We start from the raw sequence: 16,709 nt of genomic DNA, 5'->3' as shown, positions 1-16,709 counted from the left end.
ACCTGCCCGCCTACCAGGAGCCACCCCGCCCTGGCAGCCTCCCCTGTCTGCCACAGCTCTGCTTCCTGGCACGCCCACCTCTGCTTCAAGCTTTGCCTTTCCTCTCAAGCTCCCGCCCTGCTCTAATCTTGCCCTCCCTTGGCTCAGCTCCAGTTCCACCTCCCCCAATACTCCTCCTGTGGCCTCTCTAACCCATACACCTTCCCTGAAGGCCTGCGACACCAGTAAATGAAAGGGCACGTTGATACTGGTTGTTCTCTGATGGCTTCAAGTATTTCTCTTGCCTCCACAGGAAGATCTTTAACTCTTTTTCCAGATCTCACGAAGCCAGGCAGAGTGGCGGGGACATGGAGCCATCAGCCAACATCTGAGCAACCAAATTAGAAAGCTCTAAAACCAAAACTGGATTTTACAAATCTGGTGCATAATTGACTTGGTAGGTATTTAATACACAGAAGCTTTTCTATGCTTTGGTCAGGAAAAAAAGGGGGTCATTTAAAAAAAAATTAGTCTTTGAAGAGCTTATTTACAATTCCCCTATCCAGCCATTCATCTGGGAGTCATAAAATCTATTTTATCCCAAGGCAAGATACCTTATAAATCTTAAAGTGGATCCGTATCACCAGTCACAAAAGTCACTCCGTTTTTTTAGCAGAAAAGGAACGCTGAATGTTGTCTTACTAATCAGGAAGGGAAAGGATAGGTAGGTGTGAGTGAAGCCCTGGCAGGGAATTAAGGCCGCAGTTGGCCAAACAATTGCCAAGTTATCTCCCAGCAATTATTCAAGGTGCTTGGAGGGTGTCGATGGAGGAAGATGAGATGTTTTGCCACACCCTCCATCAGCTCTTCAGAGTCATAAATCGTCAATGACTGCCATCCATCTGCCTAGAGGGAGGACAGTTACAGGAAGAAGATAAAGTAACTATGTGACTATACTTATGTGGCCCTTGAAAAATAAAGAGCATAAATTTTATAGGTATTGTCTGCTTAATCCTCACATCTTTCTTTAAAAAAAAAAAAAAGAAAACCTCCGTGAAAACACCCGTAGGTAGGTGGGTGTGTGTTTTTAGGGAAAATACCCCTCGGTTTTTAGAAAGTGAAAGAACCACTGTAATGACAGACACAAAACAGAAGGGCCTGCCTGTCCCACACCGTGGCTTTCTCCATCTCATCCCAAAACAGGAACACAGAATCAGCAGTCCTTGTCCAGGGTCAAGTTCTCCACATTCATCTTTTTTGTTTCTTTTGTGATCTTTCTGTTGCTGTTTAACACATGCGCTATGTGATCTAGCACTAACCGGTTCACCAAGATTACCTCCCAGACTTCCCATGTAGACTTAAGTTTCTGCATGTGATTTCCTGGGTGTGTCTCAGAAGCCTCTACTAGGTAACTCCTTTGATTTCAGAACTACACAAGGGCAGACACACTGTGAGCTGGAATATTCACAAGACGGGGCAACGTGCAAGGCTGGAGACAGTCTCTATGGAGATGAGGCAATAAGATGTGTGGACAACTGGAAGCCTGTGAAAGAAGGAGACCTGTGCAGCCAAACAAGGTTTGGGAACCAGCAGAGTAGCTGCTTGGATAGAGGAAACTTTTCAGAGGCTTGTCGGCCAGGAAGGATAAGGTGAGGCAAGTGAGTAAATATACTTAAGTCATGTAATGAATTCACATCTAAAGCCAGTACACGTCAGATGATGCCACGTTTCACAGTGTCCTCCCAAAAGCAAACTGTCCATATTTTTTGGAAGGCCAAAAAAAAAAATGTAAACGTGAGCTTCGTTATGTAACCATCTCCTACCTTCCAAACTTTGGGTACCTTTTTAATAAGAATCAAAAGATTTTTAAAATATTATTTAAAATGTAATACCTACATTTTCTTAAAAAACGGTAGAGGAAAGTATTAGTTTTAAAAGAGAATTTCTGATATTCTCTTTCCCTTATTTTATTTAAAACATTCTGAAGGAACACGAGGCATTTTAGAATGGCAGCCCATAAGCAAAGGACGAACAACTTTTCCTCAACCTGGGCTCCAAGACAGAACTGAGCCCTAAGGCATATATCTCTCTCCTCTCTCTCTCCCCTCTCTCTCCCTCTCAAAGAGTGGGCTTTACCCATCATAAAAGATCTGGGTTTTCTAAGCTCCAGGTTTCTCTCTTGAGGCATGTAGGTGTGACCTGGCCCAAGCTGCATCACCCTGTAGGAACTGGAACTCAGGGAATTGGCACAAGAAAACACTGATACTGTCATTGCTGTGATTAGTAGGGGCTGTTGGCTCTGACCGCGAGTCACATGCCTTCTGCCAGCATCCCAGAAACGATGGTAGGCTAATTTGGTAGCTCGCAAGCAGGGTACAGTTTCAGACTCTTCACAGTTCTTGACAGTATCATCCCTGGGAGAACTAAAACACTCACCACGTCATTTTTTTGTACTATGTGGTTCAGGGGAGAGCCCCAGCTTTTTCCCAAAGAACACCTTTGGGAAAAAGATCAAAGGTGATTAGTGAAATAATAATTAAAAGCTCATTATGTGCTAGAACATAATGAAATATTTTGAGAGTCCTTTCCTACCATTTCCCAAATTTAAACATTTAAAAAATCTATTTATTGCCTTTTTTTCTTGTTGTCCCTTTAACTACGGATTTTTGATTAGTAAGACTGGCATGAGCACAAACCACCAATTCTGTTTAATGCCAAGCTACTGACCAAGTACAAAAAAGTACCTAAGTGCCACAAGTTTCCTGAAAGCCAAGTTGCAGTTTGCGAAAATGGAGGAAGAAGTCAACTGTTCCTAAAAAGCTCAGAAACCACGTTTACCAAGACAGAAATATGCAGAACTACTAATATCTGTTCGCTATCTTCCCAACTTAACACACTACACTGCAAAAGGCTTCTCCTACAACAGGATTCCTCTCCATTTTCAGTATGGAAGGCCAACGTCACCCTCCCTCTTTCTCAAAGAAAGGGGACAAATAGAAACAAGAGTGTTTCACTAAAAGCACATGAAGATTTCAAATTGCTGACTTGGAAGCACGTTCCTGAAAATGCATAGATTGAAAGTCTACCTGACTGTCCTGAGGCCACAGAGGCATTTCTTGTGTTTAGGTGGGGTGGGTGGAAGAGCTGGGAAGACAGTAAGCAGGGAAAGAATATGCATTTGTGTAAAGGATGAGGAAACTCTCTTCTTTAAAAAGAGTCAACACTTTTGCTTGGAAACACGGGCCTGAATTTTGGGGAAAGACCTTGTAGCGTTCACGTGCAGCAGTGGGGCCAAACCCCAAAACGTGAAATTATGACAGTGCTGTATATGTGGTTACTTTACAAAGTGTATTTTTAGAAAATGGAACAGATCAGCAGTCCATGCTGCTTCTGATTCAAACTGTGATCCAATCGCCTCCAGTACCAGACTCTACGCTCCACGCATATTAAAAACATTCTGGCAGTGGCAGATCACAAACATTTCAGAAAGGGGGAAGGGAGCAGGGGCCTTAACTGTTGAAACTCGACACCAGCTGCACCGATCACCACAGAACTCCTGCATCTAACAAACATTTCTTGCATAATATAGACAGGTCAGGCTTTGGGCAGCAATAGAGATACAAGTCCCTGATTCCAGCCTGTATAAGCACTGAGTGCAATCTAAATTCAAAAGGGTAGAGTGAGGAGAATACGCATTAAGAAAAGAAATGAATGCTTATTTGAAGTGACTAAATCCCCCAAATACCAAGATATTTCACTACGGTTATACAATACGAGATCAAATCAGAAGTTTGCACTGCAATGAAAGATGCTAAACTCTCATTTGCCAGGTCTCTGAGCAGAAGCTAACACATTAGTGAAATGATCTTTCATGCCAGTCTGGGAAACATACAGCATAAGTCTAAAACAGCTGTCCTGGGCAAGAGTGTTTGAAAATGTTAATAAAGACAGAAGGAAATATTGTAGATCTGTATATTATGGGAAAATCTCTGTTCAAATAAATGCCAGTTATTCCTTAAGTGCCAGGAGAGGGAGAACTCCACACGCAAGCACATTGTTTAGCTCCACATGAGCACACCGAGGGACAACAGCAGTGCAGAGAAACAAAGGCCTGTGACATGCAAGTCGCCACAACCCACGGAGTTGGGGGAGGAGGCCTTTGCTGCCCATCAGGAAGGTTCAGAGTAGACCCACTGGCTCATCATTTATGGTCTGAGGACTTCCTGTGACACCACCTGCTCTCCAGCCAAGTGAGTTGGAGAATGCCCAATTAATAACCATAATAAAGGCACTGAGAGCCATGTAGAGATCTGCCCAGGGTCCCTCAGAGGAAGAGTGGAGGGAACACCTAATAACCATGGGGATAGCCAGGAGGGCTTCCTGGAGGAGGCAGCATCTGTGTGAAGCTAATGCTGAAGCTGATGCTACCACAGTCAACATCGTCATCACCTCCCCACACCCAGGCTCATGCGAGGCACAACTGTGCAATCTAGCCCTGTGCTAGACGCAACATGCAGGCACTAGTTCACTTATTCCCAACCACCTTATTATTCCACGTGACATATGAGAAGACCATCTCAGAAAGGTGAAAGCAACTTACTCAAAGTCATGTTTCTAGTGAACCCTGTTTTGACAAGATAGCACAGATCTCAGACCCTCAAGTCCTTTTCAGTGACTAGAACGGAATATGGAAAGAATGGTGAGAGAGATGCAAGTACCGGGATATTCAGGAGGCACGATCATAACCTAAAGGCAAAGAAGGGCCATTGAAGGATTCTACGCATGCAAATTACAAATGCCTAAGACTCTGCCACTCTGCAGAGAGACCTGGGTGCCAGAGCTGGCACTGCCATTGTTGGCTGAGTGCTAGCTTGCAGTTTCTTCCTCCCCTAGGCTTGTTCCTCTTTTTGTCAATAACTAGAGGCTATGCTGAGGAGGAAGCGAATGACTTACGAGTGCCCCCCAGAGGCTGGCCCACAGTTGCCATCATTAGCCTGCACTTAGCGTCATCCACAACTGAAACTTGGCTGAGCAACCTAAACTCCCTCAGCTAACGTGAAGAGAGTCATGACTCATCGGCTGGGTCACTGTGGGGTTTAAATGAGATGATAGGCGTAAAGCACTGAAGCATAGTAAGCAGTCAATAAAGGAAGCCCTCACTACTATTACATACTTCTGGGTCAGATCTTACCTCTGATTTCTAGGGTTATATCATCACTAACCATTTAATTTACCAAAAGACAGCAAATCAGCTATGCAAAGGGAAAAAAAGTATGACTATATTAAGTAGATGTCATCATTTAAAAAATCTAAAGTTGCTTATAGAAACATGGCATCCTGGATTTGAGCTTGGAACAGAGAAAGAACATTATTGGAAAGACTGGTGAAGTCCATACGAAGTCTGTGGTTTAGTTAACAGTACTGTATCAACACTAATTTCATTATTTTTTAACAAAGGACCACAGTTCTGTAAGATGCTAAGAGCCTGAGGTGGAGTGGGGGCGGGAAGTGAAGTGGGGAAGTGAAGGGTCTACGGAAGCTCTGTAGTATCTTTCTAACTTTTCTGCATACCTTAAACTATTCCAAAATGAAAATTTATTTTAAATGATACATTATAAAAAGAACAACCCCACACAGGTTTTTCAGTCACTGAAACACTAAAAGCCTTCTGAAATCATAAAAAAAACATTTGAGGGCATCCAAAACCCATAGGGAAAATGTCTGGTTGGTTTAATGACAAGAAAAGATGTGTGAAACTTACACTTAAAATCACTTGCACTCTCCATCTACCACCACAGTGGTTAACTGCACTTCCTGAAGCTGGGTTTTAAGAAACGTGGGCCCTTCCAAACAGACTTGTTTTGATTACTGATTAGCTCGAGATCAGCAAACTTATTCTGTAAAGGGCCAGAGAGTAAATACTTCAAGCTTGGCAGGCCTTCTGCAACTCCTCAATTCTGCTATCACTGTCAGTCAAGAAGCAGCCATAGACAAAACGTAAACAACTAAGTGTAGCTATGTTCCAATAAAACTTTATAAAGACAGGTGGCAGTGGGCCACAGTTTGCTCACCCCTGGATTAAACGGACCAGATAAGAAGTCTGGGAGGGACATGGGGGTTGGGGGAGATGAAGACAATTCAGATGGAGAATGCCCTCCATCTTCACTGGTTTTGTGGTGCCGGGCTCCCTTGTTCATGCCTGGGGCTGACCCACACATACCCAGCACTTTCCTGCAGCAGAGGCCCTCTTCAACTGTACAAGATCACCTCTCAAGCAGCAGGGAGCCAGTCAATACATGAAGCCAGCACGTAAAAGCAGTAACTTGTTCACCTTTGAGAACAAATACCTTTATTTTGTTGTTCCCCCGAGACGGAGTCTTGCTCTGTCACTCAGGCTGGAGTGCAGTGGCGCAATCTTGGCTCATTGCACCCTCCGCCTTCCAGGTTCATGCAATTCTCGTGCTTTGCCTCCCGGGTAGCTGGGATTACAGGTGCATACCACCATGCCAGGCTAATTTTTGTATTTTCAGTAGAGACAGGGTTTCACCATGTTGGCCAGGCTGGTCTTGAACTCCTGAACTCAAGTGATCTGCCTGCCTCAGTCTCCCAAAGTGCTGGGATTACAGGCGTGAGCCACCATGCCCAGCTGAGAGCAAATATCTTTTGCAGGAGGTAGGTGGTCAGGGAGAGGAGGAAGGGCACTGCAGGAAATCCCTCAAGCCCCATGAAGGAAGGCCTGCCACGTTTAACACTCAGTCCTCAGCCTGTGCAATCCTGAGGCTCCTACATGGATTTCCTCCTTTAACAAGAAAGGACATCACCATCTAATCATCTGACAAAGTTCACTCCCAAAGTCCACTCTCTTGTAGCAAAAGTTCTTGGTTTTGCTATAAGAGAACAGGCACAGAATTACATCTCTGACCGCTCTTCCATTCAATGAGTTCTCCTTGAATCCTACCTTCCTTCCAGATGATCACTGTGGAATCAGGTAAGAGGGCTGAACTTTAGCTTGCTAGCTGAACAGAAAAGGATCTGTAACTTCATTTCAGAAAATTAGGGGGCATTCGAGGTCTGAAGGTTACAGTCCTGCAGAGTCGCTGACAGGAATGTTTCGACCAGCTGCCACCCAATGTGAAGGCTGAACATCTTTCAACAGGGCCAAGCACAGCTCTAAAGGGACACAGATACTCCACTCAGAAAAATCCACCAATTACTTACAAAGAGATTTATGGGTTACTTGTTGTAATGGGTGAGCTACCTGGGTATACGGCTCAGAATAAGTTATAAATGTGGTTGGGTCTCAGTAGGTTCCCCGTGCTTTGATCATTTGATAGCCAAGGTCTATTCTCAGAGGCTGTGACAAAGCAGATCCCCAAAGCAAGAGACTAGGAGAGGAGCCCCAGCTGAGTCCTCCGGGAATAAATACAATAACTGCTAAAAACAACACAACTTCAGGTCAACATCTAGAGCTTCTCCAAGGCTAGAAAGGTTCTCTCTCTGAGCTAGTCAGTGAGGAGATTATGTAACTGATGAACCAGGAAGTTGGGGTCAAGTTAAACTAAGAATATTAAATTACATTCTCAGAGGAAAGGAAAATCCCAGCAGGTGGCTGCCTGGAGCTCTCAGGGGAGCAGTGATTGGGTTTTATTACATGTGGTATCTGGAAACCTCACCCCGGCCCAGAGGGGCAGATGTTATTACTCCCCTTTTACAGATAATCTTGCTAAGCCTTGGTTTGCTTAAATCACTTATATAAAAGATCTTCAAGGTTGTAAGAAAAAGAATGTGGATGCAAAGCCAGGCCTGTTTGAAATCAGTGACTTACCAATGTAAACGGTCTCGAACTTACGGAGAGAGCCCGTGAGGTCCTTACCTTATTTAGATATTGAGACACAGCCAATTTATGAATAGCAAATAATAAATTACAACAATGGCATCAAGTAAGAAAATCTTTAACAACAAAAACCAGTTAAACTAAAAACCAAAAATGACTGATGCAAGACTTAATTGTTTTTAAGTCTTAAGCAGTGGAAAAGCTACTACGAAATTCAGACACGTCTTTATTTTGGGAAGTCATCTTTTCATGGTAGGGCTTTAAAGTTACATGGACTATCAACATTCTGACTTAAAAATAAAACCTCCAAATTTCAGCACCTGCAGCTACAGCACAGCAAAGGAAGACACGAATTAGGCCACACACAAGTGCCAAGTACACAACGCAGATACCAAAAATACCCCAGCAAGCCACAATGGATGTGTATTGAAGCATGCAAGGGGCCAGGCAGTAGGCATAGCATAATTTCTATACAAAGTTGGAGAGAAGAAATTCAAGGAAACACACAGGACAAAAGTTGTACCCCCAGATTGAACGTGAATAGACAATGTGATGGTACATGGCCAAGTATATAGGCCCTGAGAATCACTTCGAGCATTTCTGAAGCTGAAGGGAGACAACTGAATATCATATTACTCATAAAAAGATTATGGATGCTGCCTCGTTGCACAGATCAAATTTCCAAGTCTCTCAAGCTCCGCTGTGGGGGAGAAGGCCCTCCTGCCTGCATCTCAGCCAAGGTGTTAGATGATGAATGTGCAGCAACCAGATTCAAGTGTTTATTCCCCATAGATAATTATAAACCACAGCCACATGACTTAATGTAAGGTCAGTGCTCCCTCTTCAAACCAAGGGCACTGACCAGTTAACAGCCATGGCTGTTTCACTGGGTTTCAGAATCAGGGCAGGGTGGAGAATACCTACAATTCAAACAATGCCCCATATGCAACTGCACAATTTCAATTTCTACAGTAAAACAAGTCACTGGGCAGACACGTGAAGGGTCAAACTCACCTGTCCTTTACTGCTTGTGTGGCTTGGGCCAATTTTCCTATGTCCTTTGTGCCTTCCAATCTTTTTAAAAATGAAGATATATCTACTGCACTGGGTTGATGCAAGCATTAAGATGAAATGCCATCTACAAAATAGCTGAAACAAAGTCTGGTGGCCCATAATACTAAATGCTCCATGGTCTCTCAGCCTGGAAGTGCCAAGAGGGTATCTAATACTTTCTCTGCAGCCTCAACCACCAGCCTCTGCTAAAGCAAAAGGTTCTACTCCCTCAAATCCCCAGACCCCCAAGAGGTAGGGGAAGGAGCTAACCTCTGTGCAGAATTTAACAGGCTGCTGTGGGCTCGTAGCAAGGCAGCATGCTCCTCCTGTTCATTTGGCCCCTGTTCTTCCTTAGATTTGAGCTCCCTTAGACCTCCACTATCTAAGTGACCCTGCTGTTTACTTAGGTATGGTAACAGGTACTGGCTGCCAATTCATTCTTCACAGTACCAGGAATCAGAGACCACATCCTTCCACAAGAAGGCACTAGGCTCTATTAGAGATCTCAGTGTAACCCACTGCATTCTGTAACCAGGGCCCAGATACAAGTAAACAGAGTAAAGCTGCTAATCTTATTAGGAAATCATCCCCCTACTAACCAATAAAGATGCAGGAAGTTTTTGCAATGGGAAGTTCATTCCTTTAGGTTACTTATCACCCTCTCCTGACCTGAAATTTACAGAGCTTCCCACTTCTTATTACAAAAGCAGTATATGTTCATTTTGGTCAAGTTAGCCAAAAAAAAAAGCAAATGTGCAAAAAAGCATTTTTAAAAGATAAATCTATTTTTTTTTTAAATAATCAGATTAAGATACCAACTTCTAGGGTGAACGGAGTGCCCTGGCCCTCAAGGAGTGCTGGGGTTGAGGAAGTCCTCTCTGAAGGAGGAGAGAGAGGGAAGAAGGAAAGACAGAGAGAGAGGAAGGGAGGAAGTGAAGACAGGGTTCGCCAGTGACTCCCACCACCCTGTAATTTCTCAGTAGGCGCCAGACTTCACAGAAATCTATTAAAAATGATCTAAAATGATTATTTTTCTGAACTTTAGGCAAATCATTCACGGTTTACTGTGGTATACTAAGCCACAAATCATATTTAAGGGGGGTTACTCTGGTATCTTCAGCAAAATTTATTGACTTCCTGAAAAGCAATCATGGAACCAACAGTCAAGTAATTCGAAATGCCAAGCAGTTGTCTCTGAGAAACCCCCATTCATTTGCCCAATTTAAAGGAAACAAGTGATTGCATTGACAAGAATAAAAATGGTTACCAGTGAGTGCACACAAAGTGTATGATGACATGCACAAGGCTGTATATGGGAATAGGAAGGTGTTAGCTAGTGATTTTAAATAACTGACATCAAGTCTGAGTAGGCACAAATCTCAGTGGCACAACGACAGCTTGAGGCACTAGCTGGGATAGATGCTTTAGGGATATCTTAACATTCAGGATAAACAAAGCCAAGCCTCTCGGTGGGCGGGAGAGGGGAATCTACTGCCCTCCTGGCCTGCCAGGGCACACAGTGAGATGCATCTCAGGGTGCCGGCACCCCCAGCTAGAGTGAGCTATTCTGAGACCATGCCATCTTGAATTTGAGAATGTGCCAGCAGAAAAAGAGGTGTTCCTTTTCATTTGAAATCTGTAGAGGAAGCAGATAGCAATACCTGATATTTCTTAAAAGAGATTTTCTTTTGTGGCAGGGAATCTAAAAGGATTACTTGTCAAGGACCCGGCTCCATCAATTACATAGAAGAAAACCTGTTTAGCGAAAATTACTTTATTGTGGGGAAAAAATGACTTCGGAATATTTGAAATACCTTGACCTATGATGCAATGTCCTCCAAGGAGACTGAGCTAGCAATTCTTCACTGGCAATGAAGTCACCCATCACCTTACTGAGGGTACAGGTAAGTAAGAGCTACAGATTGATTGACTGCAATGAATAACACCCACAAGTCATGAACATCAGCAGAAATCCAAGGAATCCAATTCTGCTGCATTGTTTTCTACCTATCAGAGGCAATAGCTACACCACCTATGTCAGAACCACGGCTGCTGTAAGTTTTTCTCTGCAAACTGCTTTCCAGTGGACAAGATTTTAGCATTTTTGTTCAACAGATCTACTGAGGTCCTATGTGATCCACATACATTTGGACTCCATTCCTTAGGACCTGAGACCACAGTAAAGGCATTGCCTCCTATTAAGAGCCCAGAGTAGAGTTTCAATGACTCCATAGCAATTTTGGTTAAAAGGGATCTTAATGAGCATTTACTTAGAACCTATGATGTTTAATACCGTACAGCTGGTATGCAGAGCTAAAGGGGGAAAAGACAAGAAAAGAACATACAATGAGAACTTATAAATGCTAAGGAAACAAAACACAGTAACGAGCAAATGGTAAGATTAATTGTGTGGAATTCCTAGAGGAAGAGTTTGTAATCTTTATAAGAAAGAAGATGAATCAGCCGGGCACGGTGGCTCACACCTGTAATACCAGCACTTTGGGAGGCCGAGGTGGGTGGATCACGAGGTCAGGAGATCGAGACCATCCTGGCTAACACAGTGAAACCCCATCTCTACTAAAAACACAAAAAATTAACCAGGCATGGTGGCGGGTGCCTGTAGTCCCAGCCACTCGGGAGGCTGAGACAGGAGAATAGCGTGAACCCAGGAGGCAGAGCTTGCAGTGAGCTGAGATCACACCACTGCACTCCAGCCTGGGCAACAGAGCAAGACTCCATCTTTAAAAAAAAAAAAAAAAAAAAAAAAAAAGAAGATGATGACTAAGAAACCAAATGTAGTAGCCTAAGAGACATTCAGTAACACAGAGAAAGAAATGAGATTTCCAAAAGGCAGCATTTTTATAAATACATAATTAAAATAAGAAATTAAATGTTCACTAATAATTACATCAATATCACAAAAAAGTTCAAAGAATATAAGATCCAATTCCTATCATTAAGAATGTTATGGCCGGGCACGGTAGCTCACGCCTGTAATCCCAGCATTTTGAAAAGCCAAGGTGGGTGGATCACTTGAGGTCAGGAGTTTGAAACCAGCCTCACCAACATGGGGAAACCCCATCTCTACCAAAAATACGAAAAGTAGCCAATGCAGTGGCACGTGCCTGTAATCCCAGCTACTGGGGAGGCTGAGGCACGAGAATCACTTGAACCCAGGAAGCAGAGGTTGCGGTGAGCTGAGATCATGCCACTGCCCTCCAGCCTGGGTGATGGAGTGAGACTCAGTCTTCCCCACCCTCCCACCGCCACCCCCACGCCCCACCCCCCCAAAAAAAAACAATTTTATGATCTAGCTTGGGGTAAGGGAAAGATTAGATAGGTAGAAACATGTATTCCACATAAATATCAAATAATACTAAAAGGCAAATATTAAACAACACTCAAAGGCAACTTGAATTTCTTAGTGCCAAATAATGAGTATCAGCAAATACTGACAAGGGATCTCTTTAGAGGCTCCCTGTAGATTAGAGCATGGGGAAGACTTCCTGGAGGTGAAGATTAAATTAGACCGTTAAGATAGGTCAGGATTGGCTTGAGCAAAAAAACAGGACAGATATTTGAGGCAAAGAGAACCAAAGCATGTGGGAAGCACACACCGGCTACTGGGAGGACAGCAACGCACGGCCCTAAGAAAAGTGTTTTTTAAATAAAAGAGGTGGTGCAATCACTTATCCTAATTACACTCCTCAGAGAAGCAGCTTATACTCAGCACAGCCCTGGAAGGAGGCGAGGAGCAGGAGATGGTCTTCTATATCACGTCACCTGGGAACTCCTTAGAAAGGCAAGCTCTCAGGCCCCTTTTCAGACCTACAGAATCCTCAGCTCTGGGGTGGGGCCAGCAGTGTGGGTCTCAGTGAGACCTACAAGGGGTTCTGGTGCATGCTCAGGTCCAAGAGGCACTCATCTATATACAAACTTCCTAACACAATGACAAATCTGGACTGACACACACTCATCAGTAAATCCTTTAAAAGATACATAAGAAACATTTTAGTATATACTTCAGAGAAACATAGATGTATTCCATCCATGGCACAGAAAAAAAAAATCAAGTTTCTGAAGTAGAAGTCTCCATTAAAGAAAAAAAAAAAAAAATCTCCTTTCCAGGCTTGCTTCAACTACTCCCCCCAACCCCCTTTTTGGCCTCTCAAGGTTGGAGTGCTTTTCATGACATTTTAAAATGCGTATGAATAGGAAGCTGGGGAATTCACTCCTCATTTGATTTATGACCAAAAATATCAAGCCCTTCTTGTTTCAGGCATGGACGTGTTGTGAATTGAGTGCTGGTTGTACCGTGGCTCATAATGTCAGTTTTCTGCAGAACTACTACGGAAGAAAGATGACTGCTTAAACTGCACTCCACTGCCTGTGATATTCACTTATTGAAAGGCATAATTAGAGATCTGGTTTTCACTAAAACATACACACACGCTAAATTCCACCTCGAGTGTAACCAGGATTATAGATTCTGGGTGCCTAGGTAACTACTGTTATTGTTGCTTGTAGTACTACGGTGAAACAGAATTTTTATTGTGGAAAAGGAACAGTAAAGGTGACAAGCATACCTGAGTAATGTCGGATTTAAATCCACAATCCTCAGCATAAAAAATACGCACAGATGAAAACATTGGCATGAAAAATCTCATCTGGAGAATGTGTTTCCATAGTTGGAGTCTCAGTTAGATTTTCAAAGTCTTCAGGTCACCCCCAAATTTTGGCATACCAAATGTCTCCCAGCCTCTCTTAATACTTAATAAATTCATAATCATTTCATGTGAATCCAGCAGTAACTATAAAAAGCCAAGTAATCTAAGGAACACTTTCCAGTCCATTTAAAGTCCCAAGAATGCCCAGCTACAGTCAGATGACACCATTATCTATAATTTATTTTAAGCAACTTTGGCTTCAACAAAATTTTTTGAAGACTCTTTGGATGGCCTGGGCATGGTGGCTCACACCTGTACTCCCAGCACTATGGGAGGATGGATCACTTGAGGTCAGGAGTTTGAGACCAGCCTGGCCAACATGGTGAAACCCGTCTCTACTAAAACTACAAAAATTAGCTGGCTGTGGTGGCAGACACCTGTAATCTCAGCTACTTGGGAGGCTGAGGCAGGAGAATAACTTAAACCCAGGAGGCGGAGGTTGCAGTGAACCAAGATGGTACCACTGCACTCCACCCTGGGCAACAAAAGCAAAACTCCATCTTTAAAAAAAAAAAAAAAAGATTCTCTGGATGAATTATAAATGTATTTTTAGATAAAATTTGATTGACTAATCAAGTATTGCCTTGTAATTATTAGTGGAGTTTTCTCTTCTTTGAGCACTTGTTTGAAACGTGACGCCCTTTTGGGTTCCACATCACCACCATCCTGCCTTTACTCCACAGCCTTGGTCAACACAGCCAGACAAGCCCTCACAGATTCAAGGTACTTTATTTGTATTATTTGTCCTAATATACTTGAGCTGATCTGCACATGCCTGGCACTAAACCAAACTGAGAAGATAAAATCAAATATGTCAACCATCAAGTCTCAACTCTGCAGGATGCTATGGAGCAAAACAGAGCAGAATGCTAGCATAATGCTCTCAGAAATTCGTGTAAGTAAAATATCATTCTATAGACAGTTTCAAGAGTCTGTCCATCAGCATGCATTCTCACATTTCTAAAGTTTGCATAACTAGTGGGGAAACATCTTGGGTGGGACTGTAACAAATTTCCTTTGCAGAATCCAAAACTGCCCAGGAATTGAACTTAGATCAGATTTGACATAGCATCCATCTACCCCTTCCATACTAGAAACACAGACAGTATTCAAGAAGGGCTCTGTTTTAAGGACCCTTCTCCCTTTGGTGGCCCTTCTGATAAGAGAACAAGGGCTCCTAGATCTAATGGCTTCAGCACCTACTGGTCACTGCTCACGGAAACTTCAAAATGAACAAAGTCATAGCTTCCTCCCTTCAGCACCCAACAGAAGCATGGTTACTTACATAGTGGATGCCCAGTCTCCAAAGCTCCCTCCATCTGCCAGAAGGTGGTTTTTGTCTGGTCCAGGAGGCCCAGGGATAGCTGCAGTCACGGGAGATGGGGAGGAAAGTGAGTCCAGACTGCTGGTAGGGGTGTCCTCCTTGGAAGGGTAAGGATTGTCACCTAGGAGGGAAAAAAAGCATCGAATATCAAAAAATACCCGGAGAAGAAAAAACTCCACTAATAATTATATGGCCTTACTTGATTAGTCAATCAAATGATAAAATTACATTTACGGTTCAGCCTGACAGTATCTGGGTGTCCTGTCTTTACATTTTTTTTAATCAAAGATGCTTAAAATAAACCACAGATAATACACAATGAGGAATGTTTTCCCTACAAGAAAACACAATGATCAAAATCAGATAATGGAAGATAAAAGGCATAATGGTGGCCACAATGACTTCCTCACTATACGGAGTCCAGGTATAAACCAATGAAATCAAGAATAGCTCCAAGCAGCACATCAGCCCTGTGGGGTCCAACCTCTTCCTTTCTGGTCACCTATTGGTTCTTTAAGTCATTCTCAGTTGCCACTTAGTGCATAATAAATTAGACAACTCTAAAAGGGACTTGTCTTCTGAGCTGGTATCTTGGATTATAATTTCTAAAGCCCAACATTAAAATTCCACACATAGACAAACTTCCATTTCCCTTTGGACATCAGGGAGGGTACTACAAGAGAGTTAGGCTTTTGTGGTAATACCACAGGATGAATTTAATACCAAAGCTAAAGTTTTTTTTAAATGAGTTGCACAATTTATGCATTCACAGGGGACCATTTTATTAAATATGTTTAGTATAATATCATTTGTATACATTGTGGGCTTGGGTAGAAAATGCAGAAGACAGAAAAGAGAGCTCACAAGAGCAGTTATTTCCCTCTATTAGTCTTCTGGCTTTCACGGTCCTCCCAGCTACCATAAAATGCACCTGATCTGCACCCATCAAGGCTTGGCCCTTTGGCCTAATCCTCGGTCCCCATTAAATTTTAACTGCTCCAGGCAACCCTGCAGAGGCAGCAATGTTCTATAAAGATGGCACTGACTTGGCCTTGATTTTATAGGCGATGGTCCTAAACTGCCATGGAAGCAAATGTGACACACACAGAGGTCCATAACCCCAGCCCCCAACAGCTTGTAGCTGATTAAAGCTTCACGTTTCCTCACTCCCAGGTCCTAGAAACAAAGCAAGCAAGAACGCCAGCAACAGCAAGGACCTTGCTCTCAAAAAACATCTCAGATGGATTTTTTTTTTTTTTTTTTTTGAGATGGAGTTTCACTCTCATTGCCCAGGCTGGAGTGCAATGGCACGATCTCGGCTCACCGCAACCTCCGCCTCCCAGGTTCAAGCAATTCTCCTGCCTCAGCCTCCCGTGTAGCTGGGATTACAGGCATGCACCACCACGCCCGGCTAATTTTCTATTTTTAGTAGAGACGGGGATTCTCCATGTTGAGGCTGGTCTCGAACTCCTGACCTCAGGTGATCCGCCTGCCTCAGCCTCCCGAAGTGCTGGGATTACGGGCGTGAGCCACCGTACCTGGCCAGATGGATTTCAAATTCTCCTAAAAATGAAGCATAAGAGAAATTCCAGGTACTGATTAAGCTAGCTCCCCAGACTAATCTTGAAAACTGATGGTACAAAATAATTATTATTGACTCCTGACCCAGCTTACAATTAAGGGTTAAGAGAGAAAATCTCAGAAATGGAGATCTAGAACAACTGAATCCAGACAAGCAGGAATTAGAGATGGTGGTGATGGCTGGAAGAGGAAATTGTTTATGGCAGGTACT

General features: G+C 43.2%; 1 protein-coding gene across 1 annotated transcript in view; it reads right to left on the bottom strand.

Annotated features, from left to right (window-relative positions):
- ARHGAP10 (Rho GTPase activating protein 10) overlaps window positions 1–16,709 on the bottom strand; it is a 348,170-nt gene that overhangs the window by 10,650 nt on the left and 320,811 nt on the right. The window contains exon 20 of the mRNA XM_030816218.1: window positions 14,879–15,038. Coding sequence (XP_030672078.1) covers window positions 14,879–15,038 — 160 coding nt within the window. The remainder of the gene's footprint in view (window positions 1–14,878; window positions 15,039–16,709) is intronic.

This window comes from Nomascus leucogenys, chromosome 7b (genome assembly GCF_006542625.1).
Source record: "Nomascus leucogenys isolate Asia chromosome 7b, Asia_NLE_v1, whole genome shotgun sequence".
In the NCBI taxonomy this organism is placed as follows: Eukaryota; Metazoa; Chordata; class Mammalia; order Primates; family Hylobatidae; genus Nomascus; species Nomascus leucogenys.
Note: the sequence above shows the minus strand (reverse complement) of the source record. Positions and strands in the feature narration are given on the sequence as shown.